The sequence below is a fragment of the Jatropha curcas genome, chromosome 10 (assembly GCF_041381405.1).
Source record: "Jatropha curcas cultivar XTBG-Jc1 chromosome 10, XTBG_Jcur_1.0, whole genome shotgun sequence".
Classification (NCBI taxonomy): Eukaryota; Viridiplantae; Streptophyta; class Magnoliopsida; order Malpighiales; family Euphorbiaceae; genus Jatropha; species Jatropha curcas.
In genome coordinates this window covers 11,026,322-11,051,358 of record NC_143160.1, presented here as the reverse complement: position 1 = coordinate 11,051,358, position 25,037 = coordinate 11,026,322, and the positions used below count along the sequence as shown (strand labels likewise).

The window sequence follows — 25,037 nt, the reverse complement described above, 5'->3', positions numbered from 1 at the left end:
AAAAAAGAATATATATTTTTTTATCTCTCTCTTAAATAAAATATTTTAAATTATAATAAAATTAAAATTAAAATATTTAAAAATAAAATATAAAAAATTTCAAATGTCTCATTATCATATATATTTATTAAAAAATAAATTTAAAAAAGATAAAACTTAAAATTTTGAAATTTCTAATTATTTATATGTATTTATTTAAAAAATAATTTTTATAAATTATATCCAATCAACTAATAAAATATAATTTTTTAATTGGATATGACTAAGATTATTTCAGATATTCCAAATTTCATTCTTTTAAGCTTATAGATAATTCTTGTTTTGAATAGAATTCTATAGGAGTCTTGTTAATCTCTTTAATTGTCATGAAGTTACATGCCAGAAAATTCTAATATTTAAAACTTATTTAACATCTAATAAGTAATTTTTTATATACTCTTCCTTTGTCCACGGAAGAAAAATTGGAAGAAGGATTTGAAGTTTTTTTTTCTTTTAATTGAAGTTTTATTCAATTGTAGTTTATAAGGGTTTGGACTTAATATGAATTATTTTTGAAGCAACCCATAGCAAATAAGTGCATTATATATAATTTTTCAAGCACATTGTCCTCATATTATGGAATAAAAAAATGCAAGACATTCATTATATCTTTATGCGTTTGATTTTATTTTAGACATAACCTTAAGTTAATTTTGAAAATTCTTTTAATTTTGATTAAATTTAATTATCTAATTAATCAAGTGGATAAATTATAATTAATTTATACTTAATTAAATTATCTTAGGCTTTAATTTGGTTGCATTTAATTTACTTATTAACTGTAAGAATTTTTAAGCCACTAAAAAGTTGAATTAATTATCTATTTTGAAGTTTAATTTATTTCTAATTCACTAATTCAAAAAGTTTTCAACCTTTTTCTAAAATAATCTAGGTTTTAATCTCGATTATTCAACTGAGATATTTAGGTGCTTTAATATATCTATCAAAATCACAATATTTATTTTAATAAGTGATATTTATTTCTTTGTTTTTATGTTTAATTATCTATATGTATTTATTCAAAAAATAATTTTTATTAATTATATTCGATCAACTAATAAAATGTAATTTTCTAATTAACTACAATTAAGGTTATTTTAGAATCTTCCAAATTTCATTAAGGCACTATCAGCTCATTATTTTCCCCCTATTTTCAAATTTATATATAGTATAAATTACAGATAATAGATTATAGATTATTGATATAATATTATGATAACGATTTTCACAATAAGTATTATTAATATTATTAAGTCAGAATTATTAAAGGCAATTAAAATTATATTATAAGATTTTATATCACTAAAATGAAGGATTTAATTTTATTTTGAATTCCACTCTACATTTAAAAAGGTAGTATTCAAATTTTGAACATTGATTTTTCTTAAAAATCATTAATATTTATTGACTCATAGTTAATTCCTATTAAAGCTCAATTATAGAAGGCAACTAATAATCAATTAAGGAAAGAAACCTTTTAGGCAATTTCAGCGGTAAGTGCATATACGACCTGACAATAAATCCAGATTCGAATCCCCTCCCAATACTCCAAACAAAATAAAATAAAATCTGAAAATTTTCCTATATAAGTAAAAACCAAATATTTAAATATTGTACAATCTCACTTTTTAACAGAGAGCAAGCATAGGAAAAAAAATCTAATATTTGTCCTATATATATATATATATATAAAATGATATATAATGATAATGATAACGATAACGATTCTAGAAAAGGCATAGTAAATTTTGACATTTTTAAAGAAAAAAGATATTAGAAAATAATAAAATGCGAAAAAGGAAGAAATAACAGAGAAAATGGAGCAAAAAATATAGGTATTATATAATTTATTAAATAAAATGGTTTATTATAACTTTTTAACAAAAATTTCCTAACTAAAGTCATCTGATTAGAAAAGTGTACTTCAAATTGATTTTTTAGTGAATTAATTTCTATCCAATTCTTATACTTTGATGAAATTTTGAAAGTAATTAGATAGTCTCTCTATTTTGTTATAATTTAACTAAATGATTATGTTATAAGAAGTTTATTGAATTTTTTATTGGTCAACTAAAAAATAAATCAAAATACTTTGTGAAAATAATTTTTTTTTTTTAGAATAAAAGAAACTAAATTTTATTACCAAATTTAACTAATAATTTATTCTAAACATATAAATTGTTTGCTGCTTCCAAATGAATTTATATATACTTATAGCCTTTAAATGAGATTTGACCGCAATTCAGTGTTTTTGGTAATGAATCCATTTATTGAATTTTCAATTTTTCGTTTCAGCATTCCATTTACCGTTTCTAGTAAATTCATTTGGAGCAACTGAATTCAAAAAAAATTAATCTAGCATAATTATTTTCACTCTTCAATTCTCTTCCTATCATTATTTAGGTTTCATGAAAAAAACTTACCTACATCAATATATATGATTTTGTGTGGAAAAAGACTTACCTATGTCCGATGTATGAGCTCATTTATACATCAAATCAATTATAAACGGTCTTTTAGTTCAAACAAGATATTGCTAACTATATACTAAAAATAATAAAACAATAATACTTTTTTTTAAAAAATCTTTTTTAATTGGCTTGGTATAAAACGAACCATACACCATACACTGATTAGTGTACACAAGTCTTGTTTGAATAATATATATATTTCTATTTTTGCGTCTCTATTAATTTTTTTTATAGGCTATATGATTATTTTATTAGTTTTTATAAATCTTAGAAAAATATAATATTTTCAGGCGTCTAAACCTAAATCAATATTCTCATCTCAAGCAACCTAACCTAACACGAAAATAATAGGTATAAAAACCTGGAACCAAAATAATATAAAGTTATGGAAAACTAACCTAGCTAACCCGGAAATATAAGGTATAAAAACTTAGAACCAAAATAATATAAAATTCATATGGAAAGCTAACCTAATATGGAAATATTTGTTATAAAAACCTAGAATCAAAATCTTATAAAGTTCATATGGAAAGCTATTAATTCTCTTGATACAAGAGAATAAATAGTTAAAATAAAATCGAACACAAATTCTTCATAATCGAGCCAAGATATTACTTAACCAAACCATCTATAAAATTATTCTTACTTCTTTTAATCTGACAAAAAGCAACTGTAGTAGAGAGGAGATCAAAGAATCTAACCTTTTAAATTTTTTCCATCAACGCTAAAGTCTATTATTTATATTCAACATCCAACCAACCGCATTTTTTCTAAGAATTCTGCTTCATTTGAGTCTACAACCGCATCTCTATTAATTCAACGCATAGAAATGAAGGTTTTCATATCATTTTTAATTGTTTCATTCCCATTATTTTCAGTACTAGCTACTGTTGACAATTTTTTAAACTGTTTTCCCAATCATGTAGAAAACCCTAATCTAATCGTTGAAGCCATTTACACCCCCAGAAACTCCTCTTTCGACAATATTCTTCGTGCCTACATTAGAAACCGCCGGTTTCTAACTTCTGAAACACCAAAACCAGTTGCTATAGTTACCGCTAAGCACGAATCCCATGTCCAAGCGACGGTTATTTGTGCAAAATCAAATGACCTGCAAATCAGAATAAGGAGTGGCGGGCATGATTACGAAGGTCTTTCTTATATATCTAACGTTCCGTTTGTGATTCTTGATATGTTCAATCTCCGGAACATAGATATAGATATTGTGACGGAAACTGCATGGGTTCAAACTGGAGCAACTCTTGGAGAACTTTATTATAACATTGCTAATAGAAGCAAATTCCACGCCTTTCCTGGCGGAGTTTGCCCTACAGTTGGCGTTGGAGGTCACTTCACCGGAGGCGGCTATGGTAATATGATGAGAAAATACGGTCTTACTGTCGATAATATTATTGATGCTACATTAGTGGACGTTAATGGTAATATTCTTAATAGAAAATCTATGGGAGAGGATCTTTTTTGGGCAATTAGAGGAGGTGGAGGAGCAAGTTTCGGAGTTATCCTTTCTTGGAAAATCAAATTGGTTCAAGTCCCTAATATAGTTACAGTTTTTAGGGTTGAAAGAACATTAGAAGAAGGAGCAACTGATATTGTTTATAGATGGCAAGAAATTGCTAGTAACATAGATAAAGAAGTTTTCATAAGAGCAAAATTACATTCAGATCAAAATAAGACAATTAAAGCTTCTTTCTTTGGACTTTTCTTAGGGCAAACCAAACCCCTAATTTCTTTGATGAATGAAACATTCCAAATATTGGGTTTAGAGGAAAAAGATTGTAAGGGAGTGAGTTGGATAGAATCAACACTTTTCTGGGCTGAATTTCCTGTTGGAACATCTATTGATGCTTTACTCAATAGAACTTCTCAACCTCAAGTGTATTTTAAAAGCCGGTCCGATTATGTGAAAAGCATAATCCCGAAGCAAGATTTGGAGAAGATATGGAAAATATTAGCGCAGGTAGAGAACATGTACGTGCAATGGAATCCTTACGGAGGAAGAATGAGTGAGATATCGGATACTGAAACTCCATTTCCTCATAGAAATGGATATTTGTTTAAAATTCAGTATTATACTGCATGGACCGAAGAAAGGAATGAGGCTTCTAAGAATTACATAAATTTGTCAAGAAAAGTTTACGATGCAATGGCTCCATACGTGAGCAAGAATCCAAGAGAGGCTTTTCTTAACTATAGGGATCTTGATATTGGTAGTAACCCTAGCAATCAAACCTATTTTGAGGAAGCAGAAGTTTATGGTAGAAAATATTTTAAGGATAATTTTTGGAGGTTGGTTAATGTCAAGAAAAAAGTGGATCCTGGTAATTTCTTTAAGAATGAGCAAAGCATTCCTCCATATTATCCAAGGATCGCCCCAGCCCCAGCTCCTTTGATAATGGGGGACTAATAGGTGGCAGATATTAGGTCGTGGAAAAAACTTATCTAGATCGGTCCATGGATCAAACTAATAAAATTCAGTATTTTTATTGAAACGAGAGTGTTTTTGACCATACACTGAAAAAAAATGATAAAATCGAAACACTTTTTAGAAAATTCTTAATTTCATTGGTTTGATCTATAGGCGGGAACAAGGATTGGGTATAGACAAATTTTTTCCTTTGGTCGTACTTTAGCCGGAGAGGTGCAAATTAATGTGTGAGCTTTGTGCTATTTTGTTTTTTTTTTTTTTTGTTTTCATTTATAATAAGAGGTATTCTCGAACTAGTTTACTTAAATTGAGACCAAGTTTCCTCCTCATATCATCTAAATATATGTTACTTTTTTCTGTTCATGTTTTTGTTTCATAGAAAAATAATGAAACGTTTTTTTAAGAAATATAATTCATTAATAATATAAAGTATTACAGATAATTACTTACAAAGATCAAACATATAACATATTGTAATAGCATATAGAGTTTATGATCTTTTAACAAATGAAAAGAACTTAGAAAATAAATTTAACAAAATATATAAATCTTTTCAATGGTAATTGATTCTTTATTTGATTTTTTATAAAATTATTTTTCTGAATCTTTTATACTGGATTGCTTTTTTAAAAACGTTTTGTCTATACCTCTATAAATTTCAATCACTGTGATTGTTGTCTATCACATGCAGTATATAAGTATAAATAAGCGTAGAAATGTTGTAAAGTAGTTTCCTTGAAATGACTCTAACACCCCACTTGTGATAGAAATGAAAATAATTGAATAATTCAATTAACTAAAAGAATATTATTTTAGACTATATATATATATATATGTATAAGAAGGTGGTGTTTGGTGCAGCACATGTTATAAGAAGGGAAAACGCAATGAAAATGCAACAATCACATAGTAAATAAAGCAGAAAAATGGGTTTCAAACCCAAAACCATGACTAAAACTGGTTTTGAAAAAAAAAAAAAAAAAAATATATATATATATATATATATATATATATATATATATATATATTCTTTTTTTTCTTTATGTTTGTATAATTTGATTAGATATATTTTTAAAAAAATAAATTTTCAAATAGAATATACATAATTAAGCATAATAAAATTTTTAAATTTTTACTTTTTATAATTTATTTTTAAATAAAATGAACATGGGACGACGAACAGTTTAAAATTTTAATTTAAAAATATATATATAATATTTTATTATTATATTTATATATTTATATATATCGAAACGTATTTATTAGGTGATATTATAGAATTGCACATATACAGTTATTATGTGATATTGTAGAATTTTAGATAAATGACGATATAAATTAAATTGAAATATTTGCATATAAACATTGTCTTTTTATTAATTAACTGTCATATTTACATTAATCTTATATGAAATTTAATTTTAATATTATAAAATTTAAATAATATAAGAAAAATTACAACCAATATTTAGTATTAAAAATAAAAATCAGCATAAATAACAAGTAAAAGTGAGCAATGACATAAAAAATTGAATGAAATGAGTAACGAATATAGTTAATGTGCAACACACATCATAAAAAAATTAGTATATATAAAAGTGAGAATGGATGGGAGCATTGAGATTACCAAAACGTCCCTACTAATTTTATAGATTAACAAAAATATCATTAAAGATTTTAATTTGATTGATTGAAAAAATAAAAATAATTTAATTTTGATTGGTCATATTAATTTTCTATTAAATTCTAAATTATATTGGATAAAATAATAAATTATATTATATAATATATAAGGTATATATAAAATATAGTAATACTATTCGATTCCACCTTTCTTATAACTGGAATTGATAATTTTGAAATTAAAACCATATAATACAATATTAAATAAGGTATACAATATATATATTAAATATAGTAATATATACATATTATATGGTAATATAATGGCGGTAAATATAGTAATATATACATGTTATGGTGATATATACATATTATGGTAATATTAATACACTTTGTATGGTAATACAATATAATATAGTAGTACTATTTAATGGATACTAAATAAGATATATTTAAATATAGTAAAAATATAATATCTTGAAGGATTTTAATTTTATTGGTAGAAAAAATAAAAGTAATTTAATTTTGATTGGTTATATTATACTATATAAGATAAACATTAAATATGGTAAAAATATAATATATTAATTATTATTTTTAATAAATTTTTAATTTAATTGGTTGTAATTATTTCCTATATGTTACTTCCTCTACAAAAAATAAGTGTAATTTATTATTATTTATTAAGAAATATATTATAAGATTTATTGTTTGATATAAATAAAAAATAAAATTAACCATACGCTCGTAAACCTTAATAAAAAATTAAAAAAATAAAAAAATTATAAATGGTGCTCTAAAACAATGATTTATATATTAATCATTGTAATAGCTAATATTGGTTTCTCATATTTTAATAATATAGATAGTTTATGGTATTATATTATATATAAAAATTAAGTTAACTAAAATTTAAATTGATTGAACAGTAATTTTATTTTCATGAAAATTTGCTTGTCAAATTATAATAATATTCTATTATTATAATTATTTTCTTAATAAGTTATTTAATTATTGAATTTTTAATTTTATTATTTCATAAATTCTTCTTTTTTCTGTTTTATGAATATTTTGAAATTTTTAGTGATATAAATTGTTCACAATATTATAATTTATAATAAAAAATTGTATATAAAAATTAAATTTACTTTGGATGTGTAAAAAATCAACGAATAAAACATCGAAAATCACCGAATATAAACATGTAGGGGTGTTCGAGAAAATTAGTATAAATAAGCTTATAAATGTGGTAAAGTAGTTTCCTTGTAATGACTCTAATACGCCACTTGTGATAGAAATGAAAATAATTGAATAATTCAATTAAATGAAAGAATATTATTTTAGATAATATATTTATATGTTTATATGTTTGGTGCAACACATGTTATAAGAAGGGAACACGTAATGAATCACGTAGTACATAAAGCTATAAAATGGGTTCAAAACCCAAAAGCATGACTAAATCTGGCTTTGAAAAATAAACGGCTCAATGCATAAGTTTAGCTCGTACTTTTTATGATAAAATTCGTGGAACTCTGAATTTTAAATTTAATTTATTAAATATTTTAATTTATAAAATTGCTTTTATTAAATACGTTGAATACTTTAATTTATAAAATTAAATTAATTAAATATTTTTTAAATAGTTGAAAAATGTAAAAATTATCGTTTCACCACATATCAAATCATTATTATTTTTAGCGTGACGATGCGTGAGATTTTATAAAAAGAGAAATTGAGGGTGCTATAAATTTTTTTTTTTTTTTTTGGTTAAAATTCAAAGGTTAAATTATATATTGAGCCAAAAATAAATCATTCCTAATGAATTATATCCATACAGTGTCATTATAAAATAATAATGAGATATGATTTTTATTTTATATGATATGATAGCAAGCTGATTTATCCATATGGAAATTATTATCTAAGATTGGGACCTACTGTGGAGGGGTTGAGGCCCTATATATGTTATTTGGATGACAAACTTAATGGTCTAAATACTGTTCATAAGTTTTGTTTAGATTAACATAAATAGAAGCGGTTAATTTGTATTAAAATTTTATGTACAAATTGCTATTTTTTTATATTTAATTTTATTTGTATGCAATGAAGTGGTCTCAAAATAAAATTCAACCTAATTTATAAACATAATTCTTTAATCCCTAATTAATAAATACAGATCCTTAAAATCTTAATAAGTGCTCAAAAAGAAAAGAAAATCAAGTTATCACTCAATTTTCAACCTCTTGCTCTCAACCCCAAATCAATATTTATATACAACTATAATGAAAAATAATAATGAATTATTTATAACTGTTGGGTAAAGAAAAAAAATGAGCAGATGATCTGAATTGATAATGATAATTATTTTGGCTATAATAACAGTATTACTTACCCAGTGCATTAGAGAAAGGAATATATGAACAGACACATAAATTCTTAAAATCCCAAACAGTGATCTACAACAAAAATATATAGTTCTAGTTTTTTTCAGTTTTATAAACATTATTTTCTTTCAAGTCAAACAGATTTAGAATATAATAGAAAAAATATTAAGAAAATTAAAAATGTTTAATAATCAAGAGGTCATCTATTTATTGTAAGGGAAATATAAATCTCTTACTAAATTAAAATGATAGTAGTTACAAATTAATTCAGTAACGAAAAAGAAAAAAATAAAAATTATTATTCGAATAGAACTCTTTTTGGAACTCAAAATATAACAAAAAAAATAAATTATATTAAAAAATTATCAATTTGAATTTCAAAAATCAACCCTCCTTTAACTAAAAATATTGTAATTTAATGAAATTTGATATTAATCAACAAAAAAAAAGATTATAATCGAATCAATAAATGAAAATTACAAAGCAAATAATGCTAGGATCTAATTTTTTTTCTCTATTTTTCTAAGTTGCAAATTTAAAATAAATAAATAAATAAGTTAATTAACTAATAAAAAAGATTCCATAAAAGAAACGTTTTATTCTCTCCAAATAAATCCTCAATTTCCCCTACAAACGTACAAAAAAGGAAGAATATATTTTTTTTATTTTTTATTATCTATATGTATTTATTTAAAAAATAATTTTTAGAAATTATATCACCAAATAATAAATGTATTTTTTTTTCTTAACTACAACTACCCTGAACTCATTGGACTAAAACTAAATCTTGTTCGCACCGGATCGGCCCAAGATGGGGTAAAGTGTTCCGAACGAGTATTTACTTCATTCATAAGAATCCAACCCTCGACCTCACTTAAGAGAGAAGAGTGTCGAACCACTCATCTAAACACTCATTGATATAAAATATAATTTTCGAATTGACTATGACTAAGGCTATTTTAGGATCTTCCAAATTTCATTAAGGGCGATATCAAAAATTTCATTATTCCTCCCTCTATTCCCACATTTATATATAGTATAAAAATATATTTTATATGTTAAAGCCATAAATGAGTTTATTATGTTTTTCAAAAAAAATAATTATTGATTTTTAAATTTTTTCTAGGAAATTTCACCATTTTAAACTATTTTTACATGTCTCTTGATAAAGTTATACATACCATGTAATTGTAATAAAAAAAACGAGTAAAATACTTTCGAGTCCTTAAATTATAATCGAAATAACGCTTATATCCTTCTATATTAATATTGAGCTAATAATTATGACATCTTTAAAATATCGTTCTGTTAGATGAGCGTGTTAGATGAGCGGGTACTTACATCCCCTTTGACCCATTATCACCGATAACTTTTTAATAAAAGTATACAGGGAGAGAGAATATAATAAAACTTTCATCTTACCCTTACTTTAACACAATGTAATTATTTTTTTTCTCATTTTTGTTTTTATTTTATTTTACATGAAGACACATGGCCCTCTCCACCGTCTCTTCTTCTTCTCCTTCTCTTTCTCTTCTCTCTGGAATACCTCATCAACAAGCAGATCATTGATGATGAGAGATGAATAGTGAGAAAATAGAAGGCACTTTTGTCCTTCTGCATGTACTATTTGTATGGGAGCTCCCGAAACTGCCATGCACATGCTTAGGAATTGTTGTTATGTAAACCAGGTACGGATTTCCCTTAATGCGCCTGACTTGGATATTTTCTTTGATGCAGGTGTTTCCCTTTAAGATTGGATGATCATGAACCTTAAAAGCCAAAGGATGCATGAGTCGAGTGTTCCATGGTCAATCATTTTTGACGTTTCATGCCAACATATTGCCCTGAACCTTAGTGAAAGAGATTATTTTATTTACTAAAGAAAACTTTAATGCAGCTGACCTGTTACGCGGAGAGATGATTAAGAACGCAAACAAAAGTTTGAAATGGATTTCATGGTCACCCCCTATTGATCCTTTCTTCAAATTGAACACAGATGGCTCCTTGGTGGAGCAAATGGCATATGGAGAGGGCCTTATTAGGGACAACTCAGGACAATGGAGTAATGGCTTCATAACGGTCATTGGGACACGCTCTGTACCAAATGCAAAGTTATGGGCTGTCCTCGAAGGACATAAGATTGATAAACAGATAGGGATCTCCCATATCAAGGTGGAATGTGATAATAAAGCAGTAGTTAAACTCTTATAAGGCAAGATGGTTTCAAGCAGAGGTGTCTAACAGCTTATTCTAGCTATAAATAATATTATCCAAGATAATTGGAACTGTGTTATTAGCCATATCCATACCGAGGCTAATTAAGTGCTCATTACCCTTCTAAGTATGCTAGAAATTTTCCCCTAGGAACTCATCTCTTGTCACAACATCCATCAGGTTTGATATGGTGGCTGATTTGTATGGTATTGACCACCCTAGATTTTATTTGTAATCCTTAGAGCCTAACTCTCCATTTCAATAAAAAAAAAAAAAAAAAAGAAAAGATGATAATGATGGTATTGCACTGAAAGCAAACACATGCTTTGCTTAGAGTCTTTTCCACTCCACTTGTTCTTTAGTCTACAACTCAGTACAAAAGACCCATTTTCAACCTCCACACACGGCAATGGCAATCTCGTTATTCTACCTAAATCTAATGTCTCTTTTATTTTGTTCTCTTCTCTCTTCCTTGGTCCCATCGACAAACCCATCCTTAAGCACATTCAAATACATCTACACATACAATAAGGAAAGAGAATGAGGTTTCTCTGCTTCATGAAGAAACTGACATTGTATTAAGCTCCAACTTGAGCTAGAACCACAAGGGAAATGATGTTGAAGGTACCATGACCGCGCCCGACCAAATCTAATCCCTAGCTCCTTAATGTAGATTCCTTAACCAGCACCGTAGCAGGTCCCATTTCACTCACAGAAGAGCAAATGCTGTTGTTTACTCTTTCTCTGTCGCTAAGATTTCAACTTATGTTGTTCTTACCCCTTCTTTTTTAATCAAGGTCATTTTTATCTTTGCGCATAAAGCTAACAGTGACAATGGGTTAATGTGGATGGAGGACCCACTTATTTGATGGAATACAGTAACTTAGGGATGTCATAGTTATAAGCTTAATATAGAGCGTAAGAATTAATTGGATTATAACTCAGGGACTCGAATAAAAAAAAATGATAGTAATAAGTACAAACATACAAAACCGGGTTAGTATGTCATTTGATTTTTTTATTTTTCTAGTTCGAACTGATTTTGTCCGATTTTGAAGTCTTTTGACTTCAAATGTTGAATCAGACTGGACTGAATAACAATTTACGATTGAACTGATTAGATTGACCAGTCTTGTCCAATTTTAAAAACACTGAATTTATAACCCTTCTAGTAAGTTAGATTTATTAAAGATTTTGGTGGCCTTAATCTTACCCAAAGTCTTACCAAAGTCTTGGTGTTAGTCCTATTACTAGGAATAGGTTGTAACAAGAGAGGAGGTGATAAAATAGATTTTGAAAATTATATAAAATAGTTATTATATTTACTAGAGATAAGATTAAAATTTAGAAAAGTTAATTAATACTCTTTCATTTTCCTGAAATGTTAAATGATTTTGGACAAAATAACTTAATGATAGATAAAAGTGGACACAGGAAAAATAATTTTCAGCATTTAACCTATTTTGGATTGTTAATATGACTCATAAAATATACTTCCTCCGTCCCTTAATTATTTTTTTTTTTATTCGTTCCAAATTGTTGTTCTATTTTCTCTTTTGGAAGTAAATAATATTTAAAGTTTATTATTTCATTCTTATTTAATATGTTTTTTATCAACAATTATATTGTCACTAATTAAATATTGATAGAAACAAAAATATTAACTTTTAATCTTCTAATAAAATTATATTTATTCAAATATTTGATTAATTTTAAAAATAATTTAAGATGGATCATTTAATTTTTATGGATATTAATATAAGGATATATTAGGAAAAAATAAGCAAAATTATAATTTAACTATATTAAATAAATTTTCTTAATAAACACACCAAAGCATTAGCTTAACGATAATTACATTTACGATTTCACAATAAATTCAGGTTGGAATTAACATTTTTGTAAGCACATGTTAAAAATAAACTAGTAAAAGATCTCTGTGTATGAGCGTTGCCTATCCAAGGTTTCATTTGCGGAACGTCTTCTACGAAATATGCATCCATTTATGGAATAACGATCTATGTGTATGTCCTCTCTTTTTCAAAAAGAAGCACAAATCCATGTCTCTCATCTCTCTCTCTCTCTCTCTCTCTCTCTCTCTCTCTCTCTAAATCTATCCATCCATAGAAGCAAACCTATTTCTTCTTTACATTTTGCAGGTATTATTATAAGCGATCATCTTGAAGCTTGAGGTGTAGCTGATTGTGCAAAGCAAATTGATATTTATTATGTATAAATTTTGCTCGTTTAGATTTTGGTAGGTAATCTGGTGTAGGAAGCGTCATTTTCAGCATCAAACTCTGCCTCTCTAAACTTTTGTTTTAAAATAGTTGCATAGTTTAATACTGAAAATGGCTCAGAACATAGTGTTCCGTTTTAGATCCTGCTCGGAAGTTTCCATTTATAATCTGCCGCGGCGATCATGGTTAAATGCGTAGTGCACGTGAACTGTTTGCAAAAAATCCCTGCTGAATCTCTTTAATTGGGAAGATACAGTAGGGGATATAGTAGCTTATAGCGAGATGAGTTTTGGTTTATCATTAGAAGAATCTAGCAGGATTCACGCCAACCAGCATTATTTAATAATTAAGTATAATTATTAACAAAAGAAAAAAGAGATGTCAACACCCAGGGATTCTTCTTGTCACTGCTATGCGTCTTCATCTTAGTTGATGCTGGAACAAGAAAATTAAGAAAACGAAGCATTACTTGCAGATCATGTTAGGAAATAACATAATTATAGTACTCAACAACAACAAAAAAGTAATGAGATAAACTTACTTCTGACAGTTGGTGTTTTTGGAAATGGGGATAGTAACTTCAACCCCACATTTTTTAGGGAGTGAAGAGGCAGAATCTTCATTTATATTTGGATAGTGAGAGGCAGCAGCCTTAACACAGTCACAGGCAGCTCGCCTATCGGCTGTGGTTGGAGCAAGCGCCTTCAAATTCTTGACTCCACCACAACATGCAGCTGATGGAGCGGTGTCTGCTCCAGTCAGGAAGGGAATGCAAGGGGCCAAAGATGAATTCACTTGCCCACAATCCACTGCCTCTCCTGGCATTGCCATGAGTTGAACAAGAGCTACAGCAACCAAAACTGCAACGACTGCTCCCTTCATTTTTGCTGCTTGTTACAGTGTGTTTTTACAATTGTATGCTATATATTTCTGTGAGTTTGAGTGGGATGAGCTACGAATGTGGTATTTATAGCCTCTTCAAAGATAACAAAGCTAAGTATGTTGGTCATGAACTGATGCATAAGCATAACAGTATAGAATATCGGTTACATTATTTTGGTGTCTTCCCTACCTTGAAATGTCACTTTACACAGCCTTTAACTGTAAAAAGGATCAGCTTTTGGATAAAATTGGGTCGGGTTGAACTCCATCTGAACCCGTCCTGACCCGGTTTTGAATAGCACTTCTCAGAGTTGGGCGCTGCCGTTCTTTGCTAGGCAATTTTCCAAAATCAACTCTCAAGAGCTTTTCTATTCGCAAATTTCGTTGTTTGGATTCAAATGACATCGGTGTGTTTTTTAATTGGGGGTAATAAGGGTTTTCCTTTTTGTTGATTCTTTTGAGTTTTGATTAATATTTTGAATTTACTTTGTGTCTCTTTGGTTTTATTCTTACTATCATTACAATTGGAAAACTATAATGCTTTATCGGTTTGGGCTGGTTTTGCCGAGGATAATCAGAAGGGGTGTATTTGGTGCAATGGAGCCTATAAGAACCTTTTTGCTTAGCATAAGGGCACAATAAAATGGTGTTGGGTCTTGATTCTGTTAACTTTAGTGCTTGGAATGTGGGAAAATCAAAGGGAAAGAAGTCTGCTTACTTTCATATACAAGTATCTGCCTCTTCCATTGGGTATTGGAATATCGATTCTTTAGCTTTAAATTGTTAAATTTTTGCAATTAAGCTCGTAATTTGTTGATGCATATCTTTCTGTTGTTTAGACCTGCTTTTCTTTTTCTTTCTTTTTCTCCTTTTTGATGTTCGTTTTGTATGTTTTTCCTGTTTTCGCTAAGCTGAGAATGTCTTTTTGCTAATTCTTTAAATAAGAGTTTTTCAAGTGTATTGTGTTTTGCAATTTATCACATATTAATGTTGAATTCCTTGTTGGATAATCTGGTATTTTTTGTTGTGCAATGGAAGTTGGTCTCTTTGTTTTATGATTGGAGAATCAGTTATTAATGTTCTTTTTTTCTTCTTCTCTCTCTCTTTCCTTCTTCGTCGTTTTGTTTTAATTTTACTCTTAGAATTAAAATTAAAATTGAAGTTGAAATTACTACAAAAATTGAAATACATTATAAAATTGATGTCAATTCTCCACATCAGAAGCTGAGACGATTGTGTAATGAGAGGAGGTGTGAGGGTGCAGCTAAACCGGTGGCAACAGGCTGCAGTTGCTTTTGGTTCAGCAATTGGTGCATTGGTAGACCCAAGAAGAGCAGATTTTATAGCAGCTCTTGGAGAAACGACTGGTAAGCCTGCTTTTGAAAAAGTTCTTCAGAGGATGAAGAGGAGCCCAGAAGGCAGGGTGAGTCTCTTTGTCAAGATTTCTTCCAGTTTTTAACAGTATTACTGCTCATGGAATTGTGATTTAGGTATGTTTCTTTAGTATTTTGAATGATTGATGATGAAATCTTATATATGTCCCTTTGACTTTTGACTGTCATGTTCTTCATTTTTGTCCTGAGAGGAATAGAAATTCCAGATTACAAATCATAATCTCTCTAGGAATAAACTTTCTATTTCCTTTCTCCTGTTTAGAGAAACTAGGGATTTCTTTCAGAAATTTTACTTGCAGCTGGTGGCTATCGGTCATTGTCCAGAAAACTTAAGACTCCAGCAAAATAATTTTGGGAAGCCTCTTGCTAAAACCATCTCTAGAACTCTTTGTTGTACTTTTCAACTTATATGGATACTGGATTCGGAAATATAGCTGGCCAAAAAAAAAAAAAAAAAAAACAGAAGAGTTCTGCATGAAGATTTCTTTTGCACTTTTATGAAAGCAAATCATGTCTGATGCTTAAGTTGCAATGAGGAAGAAAAACAAACTTATCTTTTTGACAGGCTGTAGTCTTGGAGAGACCGCATGTGATTTCTGCAGAAGTTCGACACGCATGGGATTTGCCAGAAAACACATATGGTGCTGCCTATGCAAGATTCATGGGATCTACGAACTTTTCCCCAGACGATCGTCCACCAGTGCGGTTCATGGACACAGATGAACTGGCATATGTAGCTTTGAGAGCTCGTGAACCGCAAGACTTCTGGCACACCCTTTTCGACCTTCCCACCAACCTAATCTGTGAATCAGCACTCAAGGTGATAAGAGTTTGAGCAAATGTATCTGCCAATGTGTCTAATGTCTGTGGTAGGTGCCACAGCAAGATTTAGTGAGAAGCAGAGGAGTTTGTTCTTCCATCACTACTTCCCATGGGCTGTCCAAGCAGGAATGCAGTGCACAGATCTCATGTGTGTGTATTACTATGAGGAGCACTTTCATAAGGATATAAATGATGTCCGTAGAAAATGGGGTATAATTCCTACCCCTGCTGTCTAAACAAGATGTACCCTGTTTGACAGCCACCGAAATTGGTTCACTTGAAGGTCCATTACATTTTTTATTATATTATGTAGTATAATTTAAATAATGAGGAATATGGTTAGAATTCTAATTACATTGTAATAAATAGAAAAAAGTCCCTCTAAACATTGTAATCGAGTTCGTAACGTATTTCTCATTCCATTATATAAATTGTTATAGCTCACCAAACAATGATTCAGTTCAATATTTGAACTAGGAATGCACTTTTATTTTTTATATTTACTTCATTTCTTGGATGCTGTATTTATACGCAAATTAAACTTTATTGGGTCAAATTTGGATGAAAAATTTAACCGTATACTAGAATGTTCATCTCTAGCATTTCTTCATATGAATTTTTGTCAAATCGAATATGCACTTATCAATTTTCACTATGTTAGATATGTGAGTGAAAGAATGTTTTACCTTAAGCATTCATATACAAATAAAAATAAAATACAATAAATTATTGTCTATAAAATTCCAAGTTTGTCCACCAACTTTTCTTTTGAACAGCCACAAGATAAACCAGTGGCCCAGCAACTGCCTTAAGAGCAAACCCAGCAAAAAATAGGCAAACCGACCCTTCAAAGTTGAAGGTTTTGTTATCAGGTTTACCTACACTTTGTACCAAACAGAAGTTTCTCTATGTTGGGTAGCATTTAGAGTAAATATCTCAACCCTCACGAGAGCAAATGTCATGTTAAAACAGACCAAAGCTCAAACATTCCAAATTACAGCTAGAAATTTCAGGATTGGTTTAATAAACTCACTTACTGGTCAAAAAATCATTAAATGATGAATCATTATGCACAAAAAAGAAAAGGAGCAAGCGGTTCATATCCTTTCAACTCCTTTATTTTGATCTGTTTACCATAAGTCTTTTCTTCATTCTCTGTTCTTAAAGAAACAAAATGATAGTAATCTCTGCAAAAGCTTGAATACAGGAAAAATATCAGAGGTAACATTCACAAGACAGCCTTCATTGCATCTGTCGGTGGATTATTGACAATGCAAAGCCCATTATCAGAAGCAATCACTGCAATGCACCTGTATCTCTCCAGTAACAATGCAACAAATATTATAAAAAAATGTATCAGCAGTGTGAAATATTTTCTGGGAAAGAATAAAATAGTTGTACATGTGGCATTAAACTGAAACGAGGGCAGTCATGAGGAGTTAAGGTGCTTCATCTCTAATAAATATGAAATGAAACCTTTGCAATTGTTTTCTCTACCTTTTACATATAGTCAAAGTTGCGTCACTAAAAAATATATGTCAGGATATTTCCCACATTGGTCGAATACCAAATCTATAAACCACATATAAGAGTGAAAAACTAGTTAGCTAATTGGTTAGTACTAACTTTTTAGCATTAGTTGGCTAGTCTAACTTTTTAGCATTAGCACTTAAGGAGGACCAGTAAGAATCTCACATTGGTTAAATATCAAATCCATATGCTAAACTTTTAGCATTGGTTGGCCCCAATCCAAGTAAGCCCAAATGATTTAAATTAGGTTGCACTTAGGGGGAGTTTAAGAATCCCACATTGTTCAAAACCAAATTCATATATTAGTCTTTTAGTATTGGTTGGCCCAAGCCCAAATAAGTTTAAATTATTTAATTTATCTTAATAGATTCTAACCTCTAACACATTCATTACCTCGACCCTTTTAATTCAAATTTATCACATTTATGCTCGGTGCCCTCCCACTTCTCGATTCTCGGCAGGGTTTTCCCTAACCAGATGCCGTGGGGTGATAAGGGGTGCTTTACCCTAGATCATCCCTTCACCATCCCATCAAAAACAAAAAAGAGTCTCTTCTTTCGAGCTACTAGGATAACCAGTTAATTAGATGAGTTTATATTCACTTCACATTGACAGTAACACATAGACATCAGCCTAAATCAATAAAACCAATTGTGTCCTAGTGAACAAGCCTTCCTATATTGCAAGTTCCAGGGACTGAAAGGCGTTTGTCCACCAAGTATACTCTATTTAATTCTAATATTTATTTTATAGGCTGTCAATGTGTGCTCAGATGCATTTTCACATTGCAACCATAAACTTCAGCAATAATTTGAAGGCTTGCTTCTTAAGGTTCTAAGAGCTTATTATGCTCTCAGTAGAACAAAGATTCTGGATCAAAATAGAATCTATAAGGTAACCTTTTGATTGGGTTCATCAGCAGAATTACTATTGACACCATGGATTGATGTCCTGTTAAATGCAAGTTAATTTTGAGAATGGCCACATTAGGCAAAATTATCTAAAGTTGAGATAGCATCTGGGATTATTTTTTTCTCGGAAGTTGGAGCAGGCAAAAGTTTAATACTGTTAATGCCAAAATTATCATGATATGCTAATCATTGAACCCAGGATTTAAAATTTCCTACTTCATCTATCAATTCAACCATTGCAAAGACCTTCTAATTTCAAGTCCATCCATTTGGACTCATATTTTAGGACATATGACCTATCCTATATGTCATATCAAGCCATATGGATTCCACACATATTATATGAATTAAGGAAACTCAGAAACTAACGGGAATTTGGAAATGATTCCATGATCCACAACCCCTGCTACTTTATCAAGGCTTTTAGCTACTTCAGCTGCAATCACAAATACAAGGTTCATGATTAAAATAAGAAAACATTACCATAAAGAGATTAATGGAAAGAGTTGTCTTTAAAAAACAAAAACAAAGATTAAAGCAAGAAAATACCATGATCCTCAAACCTACCGAGACTTTGTATTGGAGATGTAAAGATGACATCAAGAACATTGTGACCTTCTCTTGTAACAAGAGGAAAGTCACCACCTAGTGGGCCTGCATCCCCTATAGATGGTCTCCTCCATACCTTTGGTTGCCGAAACAGAAAGCAAAAGTGGTAAAAAGGGGGAGTATTAGAATTCAAATGAAGAGATGAACCACAAAGTTTGGATATTACATAAATTGTTAGTAAACTACTATAAATCATCAAATAAGGTCATTCTTGAAAGCAGAAAAGCACTAATTTGATATTTCAGAAGCAAATTCAGTAAAATCACTGAAAGTTAGAACTTTTTCCACTGAGGATCTTCCAAGACAACAACTAAACAGTTTCTTTGTTATATTTAACTAGAAGGCCTAGGTGTTAATAAATCATGCCTTTTTTTTTCATGGTAAAAAATATCACTTTATTGCCCTGGTAAAATAACAAGGTTCCTCAGGCAGGTCTTTGCAAACAAGCTTGAACTGACAAATACAAGCAAATATCCATCACATTCCACCGTGTTAAATATTGTTAGATTGTCATTAGAGTAATATGACATAATTTCTTGATTAAGGCTTCCTTAACCAGATTCAAGTTATACACTACTGGAAAGCCTAATAAGAAAATAATAATAATAAATAAATAAAACACGAAAATACAAGGCATTTTAAGATTAATAGGCCTGCCAATATCTTGAGTCCAACGTTGTAAAATGATACTGCATTTGTGAGCAATGTACCATAACAGACCAGAAAAAACAATTTTCTTCACGAAGACAATATAAGACACACCACATACAAGGAAATTGTTAGTTTACTGTTAACTGGGGCTCAATATTGTAGGGATTTCAGCCATGTGAAAACTCAATTTAATGAGGTAAATTTTTAAAAAGAAGTTACAAGTCACTTATTGTTTTATAGATAACCCAAGAAGTAACCAATTATAAGTGAGATTCATACCTCTGCATCACCCAAAAATAGATCATCGATCTCTTCAGCAGCTTCCATCCAGTTCAGCTGAAATAAAAAGATCATGTTAATAATTAGATCACTGATCTCATTCTGGCAGTTAATGCTTTGAATTTAAATTGGCAGTTGCTGTTGCTTACAGACTGAACCAAAACTGGAATGGAACCGTCTATAACACCTTTATATTGCTTTTCTGGGATGATGAAAACGTGTTTATTGGCTGCATTTAGAATTGACTGCAAGTGAAAAGGAGGACAAACAGGAAACTTATTAGCGAAAATTTAACATCGAAACAACCTTGAGGCATCAATGCAAAATGTTTTCATAAATAGAAACATTTGACCATCAAATTCATACACACATGATTCTGAAAATGTCCATGAAACTTAAATTTTATGGTAACAGGACATATAACAATACCAGACTCACCTTTTCTTGAATGATTGACTCCTCAACTTGTGATTTTCGGCGACCAATGACTGCAATTAGTGTTTCTTCTTCTATAAGATCAGCATCATCAAATGCAAAATCAATCTACATAGCAACAACTTAAAGTGATACAGTGGTAAGGTTAAAATGCTTGTGTCAAAATCATGCAACTGAGAAGTTGTAATGACATCTTGAGAACTGGTGCAACTCAAATTCTCCCTGGAATTTGTATCCCATTCTCACTTCTTAAGTATTTGTTTCTTCATACCAACCAGTTCTAATCAACCAATCTAATCCTAGACATTTTCTGAAATCTTCCCATTTAATATAGCTTTTGGCTTCAGCAGATTCACTTACAATGCATGAACAATTTAACTGCATGTTCTTCCACATAAACAGCATGCATCCAGAACTTGTAATATTGGAAACAAGAAACTTTAAAAGATTATTAGAATGTAATCACACTTGAGAACCATCTTGGTATTGATCCAATGGAATGCCAGCCTTAGCTGCTCCACTTGCACTTGCTACCGACCTACGTAAATTTGAAAGCAAGCTATACATTTAGAAGCAAAAAGTGAAGGGAATAGTGAAAAGCTACAATACAGTTGAACACAAAAGCACAACAAAAATACAAGTGCATAACATCCACAATATTTAGATCTGAGCTTATAAAGATTAAAGATTAAAAGACAAACATAGAAAGTAGCACAGCTTAGAGTTCAGCTCATTTTCATAGGGGGAAGGAAAAAAAAAATCAGATGAGTCAGTGAACTTTGCTTCCATACTCTAAGGATTTACTGGATAGGTGGAAATATTCAAAAGGTTTGACACTTTTTCACTTTGAATTTTGTGATTTTGTTTCATATCGATTTAGCATTGATTGTTTTGATTAACGATATCAGGATGGTACTTGTATGACATAAAATAACAATTAAATTGATTTTATTTTACACCATAAGTCTATTCTAAAAACATAAAAACCACAATTACTAAAGTGAGGGGGGAAAAAGAAACACAAGCCAAGTTTGGAAAGCACTAAATCACAGGTTATATAACTTCTTCTGAGCTTTTGTTGATGGTGGAAAAAGAAGACATTGGCTCATGGAAAACAAGAAGATAAAGAAAAGACTCATCATCAATGATGGCATGGAAGAACACAACTCACATGGGTATGCCTACTATATCTTTTAAAGCACCTGTTCGAAGTTGTCGACCCAAATATTGTATAGCCATACCAGAAGCATTTCCAGATCCTAATCCAATGACCATGCCACTTTCTATGTATGAATCAACCTAGAAAGCAAGCAACAAATGAATTCTCCAGTAATTAACCACCACTGATAACCATCTAAAGAACATGAACTTGAAATGACAAAGACTAGAAAGGTGGATGGAAAAATTAAATAAGTTAAACTTGCCAAAATCCTTGATGCTGCAAGCTCAGGAAGCTTATTTTGCAGCCTAAACTACCTTTGACTTTCTCTTGCTAAATTTCACTTTTTCTCTTCATCCTCATTTTATGGATCATCATTTCATATGTTCTCTAAACTAAGAACACAACTAATATTTAGTATTCTGGTATAATCCAAGATGTTTAAACACATACACAAAGTTTGTAAGTGTAATGAAATCTTCAACTATGTAATGCAAGAGGTAACTAAAAGTAAAATTCTAGATAAGATAAATGAGGCACTGTGGAGATCAACGTATAAGAACAACTAGAGAATCATAAACTATATATTGAAAATTTAGCATTACATATGATATATTACACAAACAACAAAACAAATGCAATTGGGATAAGCTAAAATTCAAGAAAAAAAATAACAACAAATTAAATTCTTACTAAAAGTATTGAAAGAAGTAAACCCGATAGCAGAAATTAAAAAGCACCAACTCTGAATGCTTTCTCCAAACTATGCTTAAATACATAAAAAAAAATTAAAAAAAAAAATAAATAAATAAAGAGTTAAAAGCCACTTCAAACAGCAATGAAGACAGCTAGGGGTTAAAAAGGTTGCTTCCCCTTCCCCTATCTTGAACCAAAATAAATAAAGGGAAAAGTTCAGTGTCAGTGCGAATATCAGTAAAAGAATTTTATTTTCTACCATTTTAATACAGAAGGTTTAATCCCTTATCATTTTAGTATCAGTTTAGATGAACTCACTGAATTTAAGGAGGACTAAGTCATAAAATAACTTAATACATGAATTTCAACACTTTATTAATAATATGTGTAAAAGTACCATTTTCTATACGTTCTTTTTTTTCTTTCTTTCTCCACAAGAATTCCATGTGCCCATCCAAGTAGATAACCCACGTGGCACCATCAGTATACTTTTAGAAACATTTTACATAGAGTTGATACTAAAATGATAATGGTTAAATTACAAGACTACCAAATTGATAAGAGAATTACTTTGTCCCTAAATTGAAATGGGCACTAAACCATATGCTTTTCAACAATCCAACTATTCATAAAAAGCAATAATATTTCTATCTAAACCATTTAATCCCATTATCCATTATTACTCTACATTGCATTTCTCCCTTATTCCATTACATTGTTCATTGAATTGCAACCTTCCATCATAATCTTTAATTCTCTCATTACCTCACACTTATTCTTCTGATTAAAAATTCATAAATTTAAACCTGAATTCCAGTTAAACCCAGTTTCAAAGTCCTGAAACTAAACCAAAGAACAAATGTTGAAATGCATTCCCATTTTCCAGGTCTAGGTAATAATGGAAACCCACTAAACGGATCAAAGAACCCACATTGAGATCAAGCCAAAGGGGAGTTAATATAAAAAAATAATTGAAAATTTTGAAAAAGAAACAAAGAATTATGAAATTGTACAGTGTGCTTGGCTGCATGGAGGAGAGCAGAGCTGTCAGCAAGAGTGCTTGCTCTAGTGATAGGAAAAGAAATTGTTCTGCGTCTTCCAGGACTTGAACTGGAACTGAACGTGAAATTAGAGGAAGTAACGGAGAGAGCAAGTGTTGACATTAATGATGCCATTGTCGATAGTTTCGCTCCTGAAGCTCTTATCTCTTTCTTCTGGTTTCAAATGGATGTCTTTTATATAATGTATAATTCGGTTTCAGATGGTTTATATTTATTTAAAATTAGCAAATTTTAGTCCTTTAATTTTTATTTTTTTATTTATCCGTTTGATAACTGCCCAAGATTGAAATAACATTATGTAATTATGTAATAATTCGAATACATAAAATCTTCTTGAACTTTTTTATTTTAACCATTTATCAACTTCAATTTTATCAAAACCTAAGGTAATCACTTTTACATGATATTTTTTTAAAACACGTTAATATACTTTATTCCACGTGGCATTTATTTGTGCTAAACTAATTTAAACCCATTAGAAATCCTCAAACCAATTAAAAAACTAAGTAAAAACTTGTGATTTGAGTCAAACCGGATCTTAATGAACCTAAATCAGCCCCAATCTAAATCTATACTCTCCTTTCTCCCCAATTGTGCACAGCACTCCCCCTCCATTTTTATTTATTTTTTTCTGATCATCTGCTTGTGTCCAGTCATCACCAACTCCTCTCTTTCCACTTTCGACTCCTCCCTCTTCACTTTCCGATTGACCCAAACTTGTTGTCGTCGCCTCTCCGCCATTCTCTTCCTCTCCACTTTCGACCTGTGTAGCGCAACAATGGGGAGACAGTGAGTTGCAAAAAATTGATTTTAGGGGTTTTAAAGATCCAAAATCAAAATTTCAGAAACTTTATTATAATGAAATTAAGGAGGAGAAGAGGAGAAAATTGAAAAGAAGAAGAAGAAATACAATTAAAGAGATATTTGTTGAAAGATTGAAAAGGAGAGGATTAGAGAGAAAAAAACAAAAAAAAGAGATTGAAAGGAGAGGAGTAGAGAGAGAAAATGGAAAAGAGATATTAAAAACGAAAAGTGACTCTTTGAAATAAAAAGAAAAACGACTTCATTTTTACCGTGTTGGACTTTTAATCGGGTAATCACGTTTTATTTCATATTTGGTTTGAAAGGAGTTTCCTCATTCCATTGTTCCCTTTATTTTAGATAACGTTTCTATTCCTTAATAAA

At 29.9% G+C, this 25,037-nt stretch overlaps 3 protein-coding genes and 1 pseudogene across 7 annotated transcripts; 2 read left to right on the top strand and 2 right to left on the bottom strand.

The window, feature by feature from the left end:
• The first annotated feature begins 3,339 nt into the window (after positions 1-3,339).
• Positions 3,340-4,935, top strand: LOC105636947 (berberine bridge enzyme-like 17). The gene has a single exon (XM_089726861.1). It carries the CDS (start codon positions 3,340-3,342, stop codon positions 4,933-4,935), a length of 1,596 nt encoding a protein of 531 aa, XP_089582987.1.
• An 8,714-nt stretch (positions 4,936-13,649) lies between these two features.
• Positions 13,650-14,305, bottom strand: LOC105636948 (non-specific lipid-transfer protein A). The gene is made up of 2 exons (XM_089715786.1): positions 13,965-14,305; positions 13,650-13,858 (listed from the first exon to the last, which is right to left on the bottom strand). The coding sequence occupies exons 1-2, from the start codon at positions 14,303-14,305 to the stop codon at positions 13,849-13,851; spliced, it is 351 nt and encodes a 116-aa protein (XP_089571912.1). The 3' UTR covers positions 13,650-13,848.
• A 206-nt stretch (positions 14,306-14,511) lies between these two features.
• On the top strand, positions 14,512-16,973 carry LOC105636949 (ubiquinone biosynthesis protein COQ4 homolog, mitochondrial-like; annotated as a pseudogene). The gene is made up of 2 exons (XR_016318596.1): positions 14,512-15,728; positions 16,265-16,973. The product of XR_016318596.1 is annotated as a ubiquinone biosynthesis protein COQ4 homolog, mitochondrial-like (transcript).
• Positions 16,974-17,528: 555 nt separating this feature from the next.
• LOC105636799 (NagB/RpiA/CoA transferase-like superfamily protein) lies at positions 17,529-25,024 on the bottom strand. 4 transcript variants are annotated; one of them, XM_012220147.4, is made up of 10 exons: positions 24,926-25,024; positions 23,805-24,615; positions 22,108-22,235; positions 21,405-21,474; positions 20,940-21,044; positions 20,651-20,746; positions 20,502-20,558; positions 19,512-19,647; positions 19,332-19,398; positions 17,529-17,831 (listed from the first exon to the last, which is right to left on the bottom strand). In XM_012220147.4, exons 2-10 carry the CDS (start codon positions 23,964-23,966, stop codon positions 17,750-17,752), a joined length of 903 nt encoding a protein of 300 aa, XP_012075537.1. In that variant the 5' UTR covers positions 23,967-24,615; positions 24,926-25,024; the 3' UTR covers positions 17,529-17,749. The 4 variants fall into 4 exon arrangements, with proteins under 4 accessions (XP_012075537.1, XP_020536074.1, XP_012075539.1 ...); XM_020680415.3 differs by lacking the exon at positions 24,926-25,024 and having other exon boundaries at positions 17,529-17,839; positions 23,805-24,853; XM_012220149.4 differs by lacking the exon at positions 24,926-25,024 and having other exon boundaries at positions 17,529-17,839; positions 19,530-19,647; positions 23,805-24,853.
• Between the last annotated feature and the right edge of the window lie 13 nt (positions 25,025-25,037).

What these genes read in the sequence shown, in the direction of transcription:
- LOC105636947 (XM_089726861.1), top strand. Translation starts at nt 3,340, where the DNA reads ATGAAGGTTTTCATATCATTTTTAATTGTTTCATTCCCATTATTTTCA.
- LOC105636948 (XM_089715786.1), bottom strand. Translation starts at nt 14,305, where the DNA reads ATGAAGGGAGCAGTCGTTGCAGTTTTGGTTGCTGTAGCTCTTGTTCAA.
- LOC105636799 (XM_012220147.4), bottom strand. Translation starts at nt 23,966, where the DNA reads ATGGCATCATTAATGTCAACACTTGCTCTCTCCGTTACTTCCTCTAAT. An exon ending in AGTCAATCATTCAAGAAAAG is followed by an intron (nt 20,747 to 20,939) that starts GTGAGTCTGGTA and finishes TTTCACTTGCAG; the next exon opens with TCAATTCTAAATGCAGCCAA. An exon ending in CGGTAGGTTTGAGGATCATG is followed by an intron (nt 19,399 to 19,511) that starts GTATTTTCTTGC and finishes TTGTGATTGCAG; the next exon opens with CTGAAGTAGCTAAAAGCCTT.